This window comes from Lepeophtheirus salmonis, chromosome 9 (genome assembly GCF_016086655.4).
Source record: "Lepeophtheirus salmonis chromosome 9, UVic_Lsal_1.4, whole genome shotgun sequence".
Lineage (NCBI taxonomy): Eukaryota > Metazoa > Arthropoda > Copepoda > Siphonostomatoida > Caligidae > Lepeophtheirus > Lepeophtheirus salmonis.
The window spans coordinates 30,763,373-30,777,862 of NC_052139.2; the positions used below are offsets into that span (position 1 = coordinate 30,763,373).

Below are 14,490 nucleotides of genomic sequence, written 5' to 3' on the forward strand. Positions count from 1 at the left end.
ACCCGCTGTTTTTGTAATTGATAAAGTCTTGGATGATTTTTTTATTGTTATATTATCATTTGATGATCTTCTAATCTCTGATAATGTAATATTACATTTAGAAATATCCTTATGAATTTGTACAAATAGTGAATCAAACGCTGCCCAATATTGACATCACCGACACTATTAAAGATGTCAATATGTGAAGAAGTCGTCCTTTGCATATCAGGATATATATATAGCAAGTCCATTATATAAGTGTACGACTTGTCTTAATAGATTCAAGCAATATTAGACAAAGGCAGGTATGTTGAGTCAAATTAGGTGTTTAATTTAAGAAAAATATAACACATTGTCTTTTACCATTAAAAGTAGGTTAGCAAGTCAATATTCTCAAATATGTATTCAAAATATTTTCTGGTTAATTGGATTTAATCTCAAGTCCGTTCTTCCTCATTGTGAATGTAACAATAACTCAAGCGATTAACTTGGCTCTTATTCTCTCGTGTACTTATTGATTAGTCTTTGGTTCACTCTCAAGTCAGGAGTCAGTACATTAAGTTCTGTAGTGGGGTCACGGTCACTTCTAATTGTTATGACGTCTTCAAATGGCGCAATACCTGTTCGAGTAGCCGTTCGTTTCCGTCCTCTTAATGAAAAGGAATTAAATGAGGGATGTGAAGACGCAATTCAAGTCCTTGAAGGAAAACAAATCTTTATCAAATCTACGAAAAATGCATTCACCTATGACTATGCTTTTGGAAATGATGTGGACCAGGAAGAAGTCTATAGCAAATCAGTCAAGGAACTTATTCCTCAACTCTTCAAGGGTTATAATGTCACTGTTCTTGCCTATGGACAAACAGGATCCGGAAAAACACACTCTATGGGAACGACAAATTCTCCATCCACTTCTCCAGAACTCATTGGAATCATTCCCAGAGCCATCAAAGACATTTTTGAACATATTTCTCAAGAAGCATGTGAGGACGTGTCCTTCATTACCAAAGTGTCATTTATTGAATTGTATAAAGAAAATTTATATGATCTCCTCTCTAATAAGAGTCAGAGGAAAGAAGAGTGTTACTTAGATATTCGAGAAGATCCCAAAATTGGACTTCATATTTCGAATCTCTCTGAGGTTCCTGTGGATTCGCTTTCAGATACTATCATTCAACTTGAGAAAGGATCTAAAAAGAGAGTCACAGCGGCAACTGCAATGAATAACGTCTCTTCGAGATCTCACGCTATTTTTATTTTCCACATTGAGGGAACTAACAGGAATAAGGACGTTCTTGTAGCCAAGTTCCAGCTTGTTGACCTTGCAGGATCTGAGCGACAAAAGAAAACCAAGGCCACCGGCGAAAGACTCAAGGAAGGTATTGATATCAATAAAGGTCTCCTTGCACTTGGAAACGTTATCGCAGCTCTTGGAGAGGAAACACATTCTTCAGGTTACAAGCACATTCCGTATCGAGATTCCAAGCTAACTAGACTTCTTCAAGACTCCATAGGGGGAAATTCTCATACACTGATGATTGCTTGTTCTTCACCTTCAGACTCGAATTTGGATGAGACAATTTCTACCCTAAGATATGCAGATAGGGCTAGAAAAATTAAGAATAAGCCTATTGTGAACCGTGAAGGGAAGGAAATGGATAAGTTGAAAAACGAAATTGCGAATCTTAAGGCTCAGTTAGAGGGTAGAGGTAATGGAAGTACGGATTTATATGCAAAGGGACATGAATATGGAGACCTGCAAGACGAGATAGATAAGCTCAAAACTGAAAATAAGGAACTTTCTTATGCACTTATGAATATTCAAGAAGAAGTAGCTCTTCTTCACGAGGAAAATCTTAAATCGGAAGCCTTAAATGATAAATTAAAACTTGAATTAACAGAACTGTTCAAGGATCCTATATCAGATGATGAAAACTCAATTAATTCAAAAATCCAGCATTTGTTCAGTGTCAATGAAGATTCCAGGGAAACTATGATGGAGTCTACTCCTAATGAGACTAACTCAACGATCCAAGTTGAAAACGAAGATTCAAACGACGTTGATCAAAGTGAAATTGACACTACAAATGAAACTCCTGCTTCGATAGCATTGAGACAAAACAACATTGCCACCATGATCCAATCTATAAGTAAGAATATTCGACAAAAAGAACAATTAGCCTCAACCATGACTTTTAATGATGAAACGTTCAATCGAATGAAGCTCAAGTATGAAGGGTCTATTCGAGACATGGAAGCCGAGATTCAGAAAATAAGTACTGAAAAAGAGGAGATTCTAAATGAGAGTAAGAGAGAGTCTAATTTGAGTATGGTATCCAAACAAAGAAAACTACAAATTCAAGAACTCAAAGCTATGATTCAAAATTTGAAGAAAAAATTAATGGAGCAGGAAAAATTAGCTAAAATCAATGGAAAAAATAACTCTAAAATAGTCTCACTTGCATCTGAAATACTTCAAATGAAGCAACAAAAGGTCAAGCTAGTTAATCAAATGAAAGAGGAGGCACGAAAGGTTAAATCTTGGAAACTGAAGAAAGAACAAGAATTTACTAAAGTCAAGATTTCAGAGAAAAAAACGAATTTTAAAATATCTAAAATGGAAACACTTCATAGCAAACAAATCAATGTTTGGAAGCGTAAAGTAGAAGAATCAGCCGCTGTTAATGCAAGATTAAAAGCTATTGTGGATAAACAGAAAAGTTATCGTTCCAAAACATGTAAGTTCAAATATAAAAATTGCAAATGTTACTTTTAATGTTTTTATTTTTGTTTTTTAGCTTCTAATGGATTGGCTGGATCGGGTGGAAGGGTTCGTTCTTTAGTTGATAATGAAATTGAAATCTTGGTTGGCTATAAAGAAGCTGTACAAACGAGAGAGCACTTCTTGAAAGAACGAGCTACCTTGACGTCCCTCCTCAATCGATATCGTAAGGAACTAAAGTTCATCGTTTGTCAAGAAAAGTATAAAGAAATGCAGTGTAAAATTGATAATATTGAAAAAGAAATAGAAGTCCGATCGTCTGGGATTTCAAATTTGCAACACTATGTCGATGATCTCAATAAGTTCAAGAATGGTATTTCAACTCAACTGGATACTCTCCAAAACATGACTGAGACCAAACTAGCCATTGAATTTTTATTTGAGAAATGTGGAGATTCCCTTGCTAGTTTATCGTACACTCGTAATGAAAATAATGATTTATCCAACCAAATTGATCATCTATCCAGATTATGCTCCCAACATGATAGAGACATTGCTGACTTGAAATCTAATCATGAGGATGCCATCATTCAAATGAGTTGTGACCATGAGAAAAAGGTTAGATTCTTACTTAAACAATTACCAGGTTTTAAAGATTATGAGCCATCCTCTGAGACAGATGATCACTTCATCAACCAAGTCTCGGAAATTCGTCAAGTCTCAAAATTAACGGAGGCCCTATCTAAAATGAAGGAAGATAATCATCGTCTCAAATTAGCATTGGAGAACAAAACATTCTCAATGCCTCCTCCCACTCCTAAGGGTAGTAGAGAGGAATCAAACTTGTCCTACTCTCCGATTGAAACTGATTCTGATGAAGAAAATGTTCCTGAATGGAAACGCACTCCACTCTTCGCTCGAATCCGCAGTTTGAAAAGACAAAGTCTTACCAATGTACACAACTCGTCTCACAATTCCTCTAATAGTAAAAAATTAAATACGATGTTAGAAGAATTGAACTCGGATGATTCTAGTTCCGAGGAGGGCTCTCCTGAAAAGCGGAAAAAGTTAATGTCTCATTCTGGATGCAAATGTCAGAATAATTGTGATGATGTCAGTAACTGTAGGTGCCGTATGGACGATAAAATATGTCGTGATTGCTGTTGTTCATTTAAAGGATGCAGTAACCGAAAGCAATTTTTGGATGTACCTATCAATCCTGCATTAGTCGAAAATAATGTTGGTCATTCTATATTCTAGTAACTCTTATTATTAATCAAATGTATTGATGCGTATGTATTCTAGTTATTTACAAATTGCATTTTACTAATAACTTTTAATCGCTTTTATTTAGTGATAATTTTACCCTCAGCATTATATAATTTATATATATGTTCTTTGATGTATTGACTTACGATTTTGACAAAAATAAATTTTATTACTACTTTTTAATTACTTTTTTATGTTACAATAGTTTGATTATGTATTCTATAGTTATGATTTTCCCAATAAAATAAGTGCAATGACAATTATTTAATAAATATGGGGTTTGTCTTTTTATTAAAATGTGTAATTTCAGAGATCAGATTTATCGATTTGAGTGCATTCTCATCGGTATTATCTTAATTTAGAAACTGGTCATAATTTGACTACAGCAAAATTACTTTTAGTTAAATAAAAATATATATAGTGACAAGACAATATTTTAATCTAGTTTATTTTTTATGTATAGCAAATTAGTAGATGCCTTACCACAAATATACTTTGATATATTCCTCAATTATTGCTGTTAATTTTTTTAGGGATCCCTAAAAGTCTTGATCTCGTCTTGGTGTTGGATTAAATGGTCTTGTCCACAACAGTAGACTCATTACATAAATGCCAACCAACCTTGTTATTATATTACCTCATGAGACTTATATACAGGATTCATTCATATTGGGGTGCTGGACACGTTGATAGTCATTGTATATTCATAAAAGTTATCTCATTTATTTTTTGTATAAAAACACTATCATCCCATGAATTTTTCTCGTAATCCTAGGTATTATAATCTAATAAGCACCAATATTCATTTTAAATTATCTTCATTCTAAAACCAAATTACTTGAATTCTCACTTGTGTGATATTTCATAAAATATCCAATTTGTCTGCATATTTATCCTTCCTAATAAAGTTGTTGTGCGGATGTAGACTAACTTAGTCCCTTAATTTTGATCACGTCTACACACTCCCGTAACCAGACCTATTATAATCAAGGAAAGGTATTTCAAATTATATGGGAAGCCAGAATAGGATCTTTTATTGCGGGTTGATTTACATTTTTATCTATTTATTCTTAAAAATTCTTGATAGCCCAACATTTGATATTTGAGTTGGCGACGAGCACACGTAATGTAGTTATGGCAAAATCCCTATAAAACTTCATTTTGCTTTTGGAGTCTTTAAAAAATGAATCTAAAGGTAACTATTCATAGCATTGACGGATATATTTATTACAGTTGGTGAATTCAAATTATGATATGTTTTTAGATTAAGATAATACGAATGAGAATTCAATCAAATTGGTAAATCTAATCCCTGAACTAACACATTTTCATAAAAAGACAAACCTCATATTTTTTATATAATTTTCTATGCACTTATTTTAGCGAGAAAATCAAAACTATTAAATACATACTCCGACTATTATAAGATAAAAAAAACAATATAAACCTTGATAAAACTCAATCAAAATGGTTTTATGAATAAAAATGAATACTATTTGACAACAATGATAAACACTGATATTTGAATATAATTAAAGTAATATGTACTAAAAAGGGATTGATTTGTAGGGGGAAAATATGGATTAGGGACGGGAATAAAAGGATAATTAGATAAAATTATCATATTCTTTTCTGATAATAGTTAGTTTGTATCCCTAACGCGGAAATTAGATTTTATATCGATGTAATAACATATTTTGAATACATTTGAGGGTTTATTTTATTAATGAAACAAGGGAATTGAGCAATAAAAAAATTTATAAGGAGTAAGGTTTATGTCATTCTATTTGTTGGTCTCATTTTGTCCTCCAATGGTTGAGTATTTTCCTTAATATTAATGAAAAAAGGGGTTTAATTCTTAATAAACATGGTTATTTAGGCCCCAAATGGTCACATCAAAACGGTCTATATATAAATCAGGGAACACTGAAATGAATATGGAACGCACTCTTTTCTTTTCTTTTTTTTGTTTTTGTTTTTTGGTTTTACAAGACTGCAAAGAAGAAATGTATAATTCATTTTTTATATATTCATTACAAATGATTATTTTTGACTTCAGGGTTAAAGGAACTATTGTATTTTGGTTTTCAACAATTGTTAATTGTACTTTTATTTGGTAATTATAAATTTTTACAATAATATAGATACCGTGTGGCATTCTAGGTACCTTAATTATATTTAAAATATATGATATATCTATTACATATATGTTTACATTTTCACAGGAATTATTTAATGAATTTAATAACAATTTCAGTTAATAAGTTGATATTGTGCATTTATTATTTTAAATAGAATGATTTGCTGTTGTCTAGGTTGAAGAATTGGTGATCTTAAATAAAATAAAAACTAATCAAAATCATATTGAGGAGTAAATTTTTGAAGAAAAACATTCTCTTCATAAGTTTTATAAAGATCCTGAACTTATTTAAGTATCGGTCATTTCCATAAGAAGAAAAACTAGGAGCCAAATCAGTATTCAATCATCTGTAGCAAGTAGCATTTTCCTATATCAGCTTTTATTCATGAAAGAACGGATACTGTTGCTGTTCCAACAGTATATCTGGATATTCCAAAAAACTTGAGGAAACAATATTTTTCTGAAAGTACAACAACTCCATCTACTTTTACTAAAAGGTTATACTTTAGAAAAGGCATATTAACATTTCAAAGTAGATTAAAGTGCATTGTTATTTTTTCAGATTTGAGCAACATAAACTTTGTCTTAATTCTCTAATTGAACGTTTGTTTCAAGAAAATGAGATAAAAATTTTAAAGATACAATAAAAACAAAACTGGATAAATCGTGTTTACCCAAAGGCATTAAAATCATGAAGTTTTCGTCATGTTTTTTGCCTTATCATCACAGGATCTTGTTCCTTAGATTTGTTTAGTTTAAAAGTGAATAATTACCTCTCCTTCTTATTTTTTTCAAAGGAACTTCCTGTACCTATTGTCCAATTGAATCATATATGTTCATCAAAGAGTCTGATCCGTTATTCTGATATCAATAATATTTTAGTATATTTAAAAAATAAACAGAATGAACCCAAACTAGCTTCAAACATAAAGTACGCCATTGGGATATTGGAAGAAGCAGTACATCATCAAGACTTTAATTCGAAAAATCATATCAGATTTATTATAGAACAACTTCACCTTTATACGTCAAGACGTATAAATATAAATGGATAATATTTAAATTTAATAAACATGAGTAAAAAATCCGTCGAAATAACGACGCAGGACAAGCTATCGTCCTTCTATGCATGCTGCATTAGCGATTCCCTGTCCTCTTTTTTAGTGGAAACGTTGGCCACACACGGGCCTACCCACTCAAAATCTATCGCAAAATTTTAATCCTTTATGGATTAACTTTATGAATTAACAAAGTCTGTCGATTTACAACTGGCTATTCCGATGGCAAATTCGCAATTAAGCGCCTGGAGCTAGTAACACAATTATCATTCTAACTGACAAGAGTTTCAAATTGTCTTCTATACCCATTATGGAGGGCTATGAGAAGATAAGTGACATTTCTTGAAAATTAACTGCGATCCCTACCTCTGCCTATCTTTTTGACGAAGCAGTAAGCAAGGAAGGAAACCAAACAAATTTGGAAGTCATGACCATGTGATTATAGGAATGGGAGAATTTACAGGTTTCCTTCATGGAACGCTTCACTTATGTGGAAGGGGTATGTTTTTTTACTCGATGCAATACCTGAAAAAAATGGAAAAGCTCATTAAGGACCCTAAAATGATATTTTAAGTATCTTCCTTTAAAGACCTTTACATCAATCCTGGACGAGGAATCAAAAGACTCGGCTCCAATCCATCTTATATTTGGTCCTTCATCAATCAAGATGATGTTGGACAATGTTAGGAAGGACTGAGCTTCGTCTAATGCGTTATAGGGGGGTTCATGGTATCGAAAGATACCTTTTGGGTAGAAAATGGCTAACAGGGCTCCGAACCCGAACTATTCCTTAAGGTCGACACTCCGCCTAAGAATTTTAAGGGACCTCGAAGAGAAGGATACAGAAGTACACCTCCTTGAGTTATTCCTCATTTAAGTATATTTTTGATTTTGAGACTTTAGATGAAGCATTTTTAAATTTCAATTAAAAGTACATCTATATCAAGGTTAATAGAAATACAAGGTTAGGCCATCATGTAATCGGGCATGTAAACACGCAACCACTCATAGTCTATGGCATCACAATTGCTAGAATTTTCAATTTGATGTATCGTAGCATTTGCTGGGCAAGAAAAACATATTTTGACAAAACACGCAACCACTCATCTACTATGACGTCAGTATTAAAAGCGTGGTGGAAGTCAAACATCAGTCATGCACACGTTATTAACCTTGATCTATATTTAATATTTTGAATATGGTTATAAACCACAATTGTTATCTAAAGAAACCTCCTTGTTCCTATGTGGAAGGCAATCCTCCTTTATGCTCTGAGGTTAAACATACAATGGATGACGAAATTGGAGAAATGTTGTTTTCTGGTACTTTTGAGATAGTTACTGAAAGTGATTATTCTCGTTTCTTCAGTTTCGGAATATTCCCCGTTCCTAAGAAGGATTACTCTCGATTGAGAGTAACAAGAAATCTCAACACCTTTAATAAGTTTATTCTAAATTTAGATTTAAATCAGTTGATTCATTCAGATTTTAGCTAAACCAAGATTCCTAATTTTTATGCTCTTTGTATCTGTTTGATACATATCACTTTTTAAAGATTTTTACTGCCCACCGCCGTTTTTTTCAAATTTCGATTGAGAAACAATATTTACCGTTTTATGGTTTGGTCAAACATCAGCTTCGATAATTTTTACTATGCTTTTGAAACAAGGGATTTCATATCTAAGGTCACAACTTAAGATACGTTGTAGTATCTATTTAGATGACTTAATTTTTCCGGCCAATGCCTTTGTGCATGCCCCACTCTCCTCGTATTTAGCCTCACTGTTATACACAATCCTTGGTTTCAAGGTCAATTTGAATAAGAGTTCTTGGATTCCAAGGACGTAACTTATTCATCTAGAGTTGTTATGGGACTGTGTGTCTATGATTTTTACCCTTCCTGAGGAGAAAGCACAAAATTCCGCCATAGGGGAAGGTTGTCGATGCAAGACCTTCAACAAATAACTACGCAAAAGATCCGAGATCTTGCCGCTTAATTCCTCCAAAGGCGATGGTTGTCGATCCGAGACCTTCAACAAATAACTGCGCAAAAATATCTGAGATCTTGTTGCTAAATTCCACCAAATGCGATGGTTGTCGGTCCAAGACCTTCAACAAATAACTACGCAAAAGATCCGAGATCTTGCCACTTAATTCCTCCTAAGGCGATGGTTGTCGGTCCGAGACCTTCAACAAATAACTGCGCAAAAGATCCAAGATCTTGTTACCTTCAACAAGTAACTGAGTAAATTGGAAGTGTGAGACCAGCGTTTGAGTAGCCCCACTCTTTCATAGAAACCTTCAGTTAAATTAATAAAAGGGAAATTGTGATGACCCTTTAAATCCAGAAATTCAAATCTCCTTCGAGAGCAAGAAAGATATATATATATTGAGAAGAACTAAGAATAGACTTTATAACAGTGAGAATAAATTTAATCCAACGCTGGAAGTTTTTACGGATGCTTCCTTACCAGGATATGGAATTTCATTATCATGCGGCTCCTTTGAGCAGGGTCAGTGGACAGGGAATCATCGAGATATTCATATTAATGAGCTCGGAATGTCATCCGTAGAGAAAGCGTTATTTCGATTTCTTATCACTCACAGATACTAGTTCATGTGGATAATACAACTAGGTGATTTTTAAGGAAGGGGAATGTTAATAAGAGAACACCTAAAAAGACAAGGGGAACATATTTATGAAAAAAACATTTTTTAATATCTGGGGCAAAATTTACTCATGGGCACAAATAAAGGGTTAATAACATATTTATACGAATGGAAGCACAGTTTATTAGCTTTGATTTGATACCCATATCAATGCTATACACTAAGCCATTGCGATGCAATAGTGAAAATAATACCAAAAAGTCACATTTCCCCCCTTTTTTAGAGCCACCGACAATACACTTTCAAGGCCTATGCGGCAGCCATAGCCGCGCTCCAAAATCCAAATGGCTGGTATATTTAGTTTCTATTGACCTGGTAGAACGGGAAAAAGTCAAATATTAAAAGGTTTGAAAAAAAGTTAAAACTTGAACAGGTCAAACCTCACAATGGTTTTTGTTGTCGGCTATTTTTTTTTTTTTTTTTAATAATTAGTTTCCTCAAATCCGTGATTTAGACGCCCATGAGTTCAATTACAATTATTTCTGTTAAGCTATGCTCAATGATTAAAAAATAATACCAAAATCAGAGGTGTCCGTATTGTGTGGGTTGGAGGTGCTTTTGCAGCACCCTCCCCCCCTTAATCAAGGAATTATTGCTTCTTGATAGAAAAAGGAATTATTGGAAAAGTAATTTTTCAAATTTTTGTGAATAATTATGAGTTTTTGAAATTTTTCTCCAAAAAGATTAATATTTGAATTTTTTATTCAAAAAAATTAGACATTTAATTTTTTTTTCCAAAAAATTGAATATTTTATGAACAGCTGTTGATTTTTCCAAAAAAAAATCCTAAAAATTCCAAAAACCAAGCCCCCCCCCCCCCCCAAAAAAAATATATACAATCATGCGGACGGCCGTAGGGCCTGACAGTTAGAAATTAAAACCCGACCAGACTTAGGGTTATGGGCCAAACTTGGCCCAACTATCATGTCGGAAAAATTGAGGTCTCGACCCAAAAGTTAGGATAGGTTCATGCTCACATTTTCTTTCTTTGCAACCATTATGGCACCCCTGAATGAACGGTATCCTTAGAATTAGTCTATACTGTATATGCCACGGGTCGGCTTTGCTAGTAAATTAGGCTACCCTGAAAATATGTCTGTTCTGCAGACAATTTTATAGGAGTTGAAAATAAATTGGAGGTTGCCTTGAATAAAAGTATTACCTCTAGACACTTTTCGAGGCTTCCCTAAATAACCACCTGGAGGCTGTTCCGAAAAAACAATTTCAATAAATTGGTCCCCATTTATAAAAATTAGAGCATCATTTTTAGCAGTATACTGGAGTCTTGTACATTTCAGGACCCCTGGGATTACCTGTTTTACTTTTAGTAAGCTACGCCCTTAAGGCTCAATTTTATGTATTGAGAAACAAAAATGGCGTTATATATTAATGTGTAAATTGTAGGTTGGACTTTTTATACTACATAGATAAATATTAAATGAATTAATAAATAATTCAAAAATGAACGTCGAACGGAAATTTTTTACAAAATGAACGATTGAACGGAAAAGGGAGAATCCGTACATGCTTGAATAGATAACTTCAAAAATTAGGCTTTTGGTGGCAATATTCTACCTCAGTTAATTCTCCTCGTCGGGTAATTTTCCTAGTATCCTCTCAAGGATTATCGCTATTGATGTAGATCGTGAGTATTTTTTAGTTAGTGCGTTTTTTTGGGAATTGGTAATATTAAGTATAAATGGTTTTTTCTCATCTGTTGTCATTATTATTTGAATCCTGAGTAATTAACTTCCTTTCCAACTTTATTCAATTATACTCCAAAACATTTGTCTTTGCCCCTAAAAGACGGAGAGTAACTCTGAGGGTTAGTTGTGGATTTGCAACTGTAAGTCCTTGTTGGACTCGGAGTAGAATTGCAATCGACGTCGGAGTAACTCTTGCTAATGTTCTTGTACATTTCCTTCTTCTCCTACTCCATTCCGACATTTGAATATAGCTGATCTAATGAAAACGTCATCCTCTAAAATACTCTTCAAATTAGTAGGGTGACATTTTCAGTTTCCTTTATGTAAATGCACAAAATACAGACGATTTTTATCGGTAATTATCACTCTTTATTTTCTTTTTTACTCTTTAGACTATAATGACCTGTACTTTTGATCAGAATTCAGAAAAATATAGTTTATTTTGTTACCAGCTATCGATGTTTCTGCTTCTTTTCTCCTAATCAGTGAACAATGATCATTTGAATTCATATTTGCTACTTTTAAGATATCCTTTATTGACTTATATTATTAGAACAAGGCTAAGCAATAAGAAAATCGTAGAAAATCAAAGAATATTTATTAAGTAACACATTCTCTTGAAATTTGAAAAATTAAATTTTTTCTGAAAACAAATAGAAAAACTAAATTTTCTTTAAAAAAATCAAGAAATCCACAGCTATTGACAAAAAATTAAACTTTTTGGAAAAAAAATTTTAAAATTAAAATTTATCGGAGAAAAATTTCCAAAATCTATAGCTATTAATTTTTTTAAATTTTAAAAATTACATTAAATTTCGAATATTAAGATTTCTAGTAAGAATCAAAAATTCCTTAAATTTGAAGGGTGCTACAACCTACCCCCTGTACCTTCTATTCAATTTTGCACTCCTACTTTGTTGCACTTGTAATTATCATTAATGAATATAATCAAAATATTATTTTTCTGCAAAAGAACAGTCATAAATCTACCTATATGACAAACATAACATATGAACAATACCTATTATCATAATATAACTTTAAATTGAATGAAAATATACAATCGTATATATCAGTTAATTAAATATCATTTTTTGCCAAAATATCCAAAACAGGTCCTTCGGCGAAATTCCCATTCGGCAAGTTGTCCTTCGGCCAAAAAAAAAAATATTTTCTACCAAAAGTCAACTCATGGTAAAAACTCCATTCTTTACATACAAGTCCCATTAATTTTTATATAATAATTTCATTGTTAGGAAGAGGAATTGGCTTACTATCAACGGATCTTTTTAAAATTTGTGGCAATGACTCTCGAACTACTTCTTTCCATGACGTTGCTCAACGAGAATATCAGTTAGAAAATTATGTTTAATTTTAGAAGATGAAATTAGAGTTATCATGTTTTGATTTCCTATATCAAGGAAACATGGTCCAATCAGTGATGGTTTTAAGGGAGAGTCTTGATATTGGTCTTTTTCTTTTAATTTAACTAAAATTTTATAATCTATTTTCCATTGATTATCCAATAAAATTGTAAATACGATTAGGACAAGATGTAAAAAAATGATTTGTACGAGCAAAAAGGGAACGGTAGGTCATTTGAAAGCTCACTTCGATTACTTTTATTTATTTTTCAACTTTTCTTCCAAAAAACAAACAAAAGAAAGTGCCCAAAATCCATTTGCAATTAGGCGATGACTCCCCCTATCTATAGAATTATTATTCAATTATAATTATCGGAAATTGTTCACAGGTTAACAAGAGCTAATTCTAATTCCACCAATTAACGTTCAGAACATTAATTTAAGGGGAATATAAACAGAAAAATAGTCCGCTCACCATTTTGTTTAGAAAATGTAACGCCTTGAATAAGGTATGGATCGGTCTAAAAAACTAAAATGACTACAGTCCTATTAAAATTTATCAGCCCTTAGCGATCTTTCATGGTAACTACAATCGCTGAAATAACGTATTAAGGCATTTAAGGTGTATAAAGTTTTTTCATAACCTCTTTCAAAGAGAAAATATACCTAAAGTTTAGAGTAAGATTCTATCTTGCTTTAGTGTTAAAGGGCCACCTATGTATTTTCAAACACATTTTTCCAACTTTTTGTAATTAAAGATGCTTGACAATATACGTCCAATAGGTTTCAATATTAATCCCTATTCCATTGTAGAATTATAATGATTACTTTTTCGTAGAATAAAGTGCATGTAAACAGAAATAACTAATTAATAGATATAAACATTTTATTTCATAACTTAAAATAATCATTTTACCTACCTATATAATTTAAAATTACCGCTCACACCCGGAGGGACACAATCTAGAAGATTTATAGTAAAATATATTTATAATTTAAGAATAGTTTTTTCCCAATATTGTTCATATGTTGTATCATAATAATGAGTCACATAAATCAATAATTTAAATGCAACTACTGTGTTCAAACAACATTAAGATTCATTCATTAAGACCTTTAAGTGGAGCCTTGAATCATTCAAAACTTTCAGATATTTGTCAGTATCAACCGCAAATGACGAGGGCTCACTGTATTGGTAAAGTACTTTTTGGATTCATGGAATCCTTTAACTATCTTTATTATAATCCTTCAATTTTGACAAAGTCCGAGTTCAATCTAAGGATCATCAAATCCCTGGTACGGCCCTCCGTCAGAAGGGACCTTTTAGATACGTTTAGGTCCTTTATTATTGCAAAATTTTTCTTCAATTTAGAGACTAGAGTGCTAGTATTTGAGAAGATATCAGGACACAGAGTTACTATCTTGTTCAAACCCTGAGAGATAAAAGTCACATGCACTAAAATTGGAAAATGCTTCCTAAGGTCTTCGACTGTTTGAACATAATATTCTGCTCCATTTGTTATGAAAACCTTCAGTCTATGACTACTAAAGTCAGAGCCAAAAACGTTGTTGATGCTTCT

The 14,490-nt window shown here is 32.5% G+C and overlaps 1 protein-coding gene across 1 annotated transcript; it reads left to right on the forward strand.

Annotated features, from left to right (window-relative positions):
• On the forward strand, window positions 1-4,245 carry LOC121124169 (chromosome-associated kinesin KIF4B). The gene is made up of 3 exons (XM_040719295.2): window positions 1-287; window positions 358-2,720; window positions 2,781-4,245. Exons 2-3 carry the CDS (start codon window positions 578-580, stop codon window positions 3,962-3,964), a joined length of 3,327 nt encoding a protein of 1,108 aa, XP_040575229.1. The 5' UTR covers window positions 1-287; window positions 358-577; the 3' UTR covers window positions 3,965-4,245.
• Window positions 4,246-14,490: the final 10,245 nt, after the last annotated feature.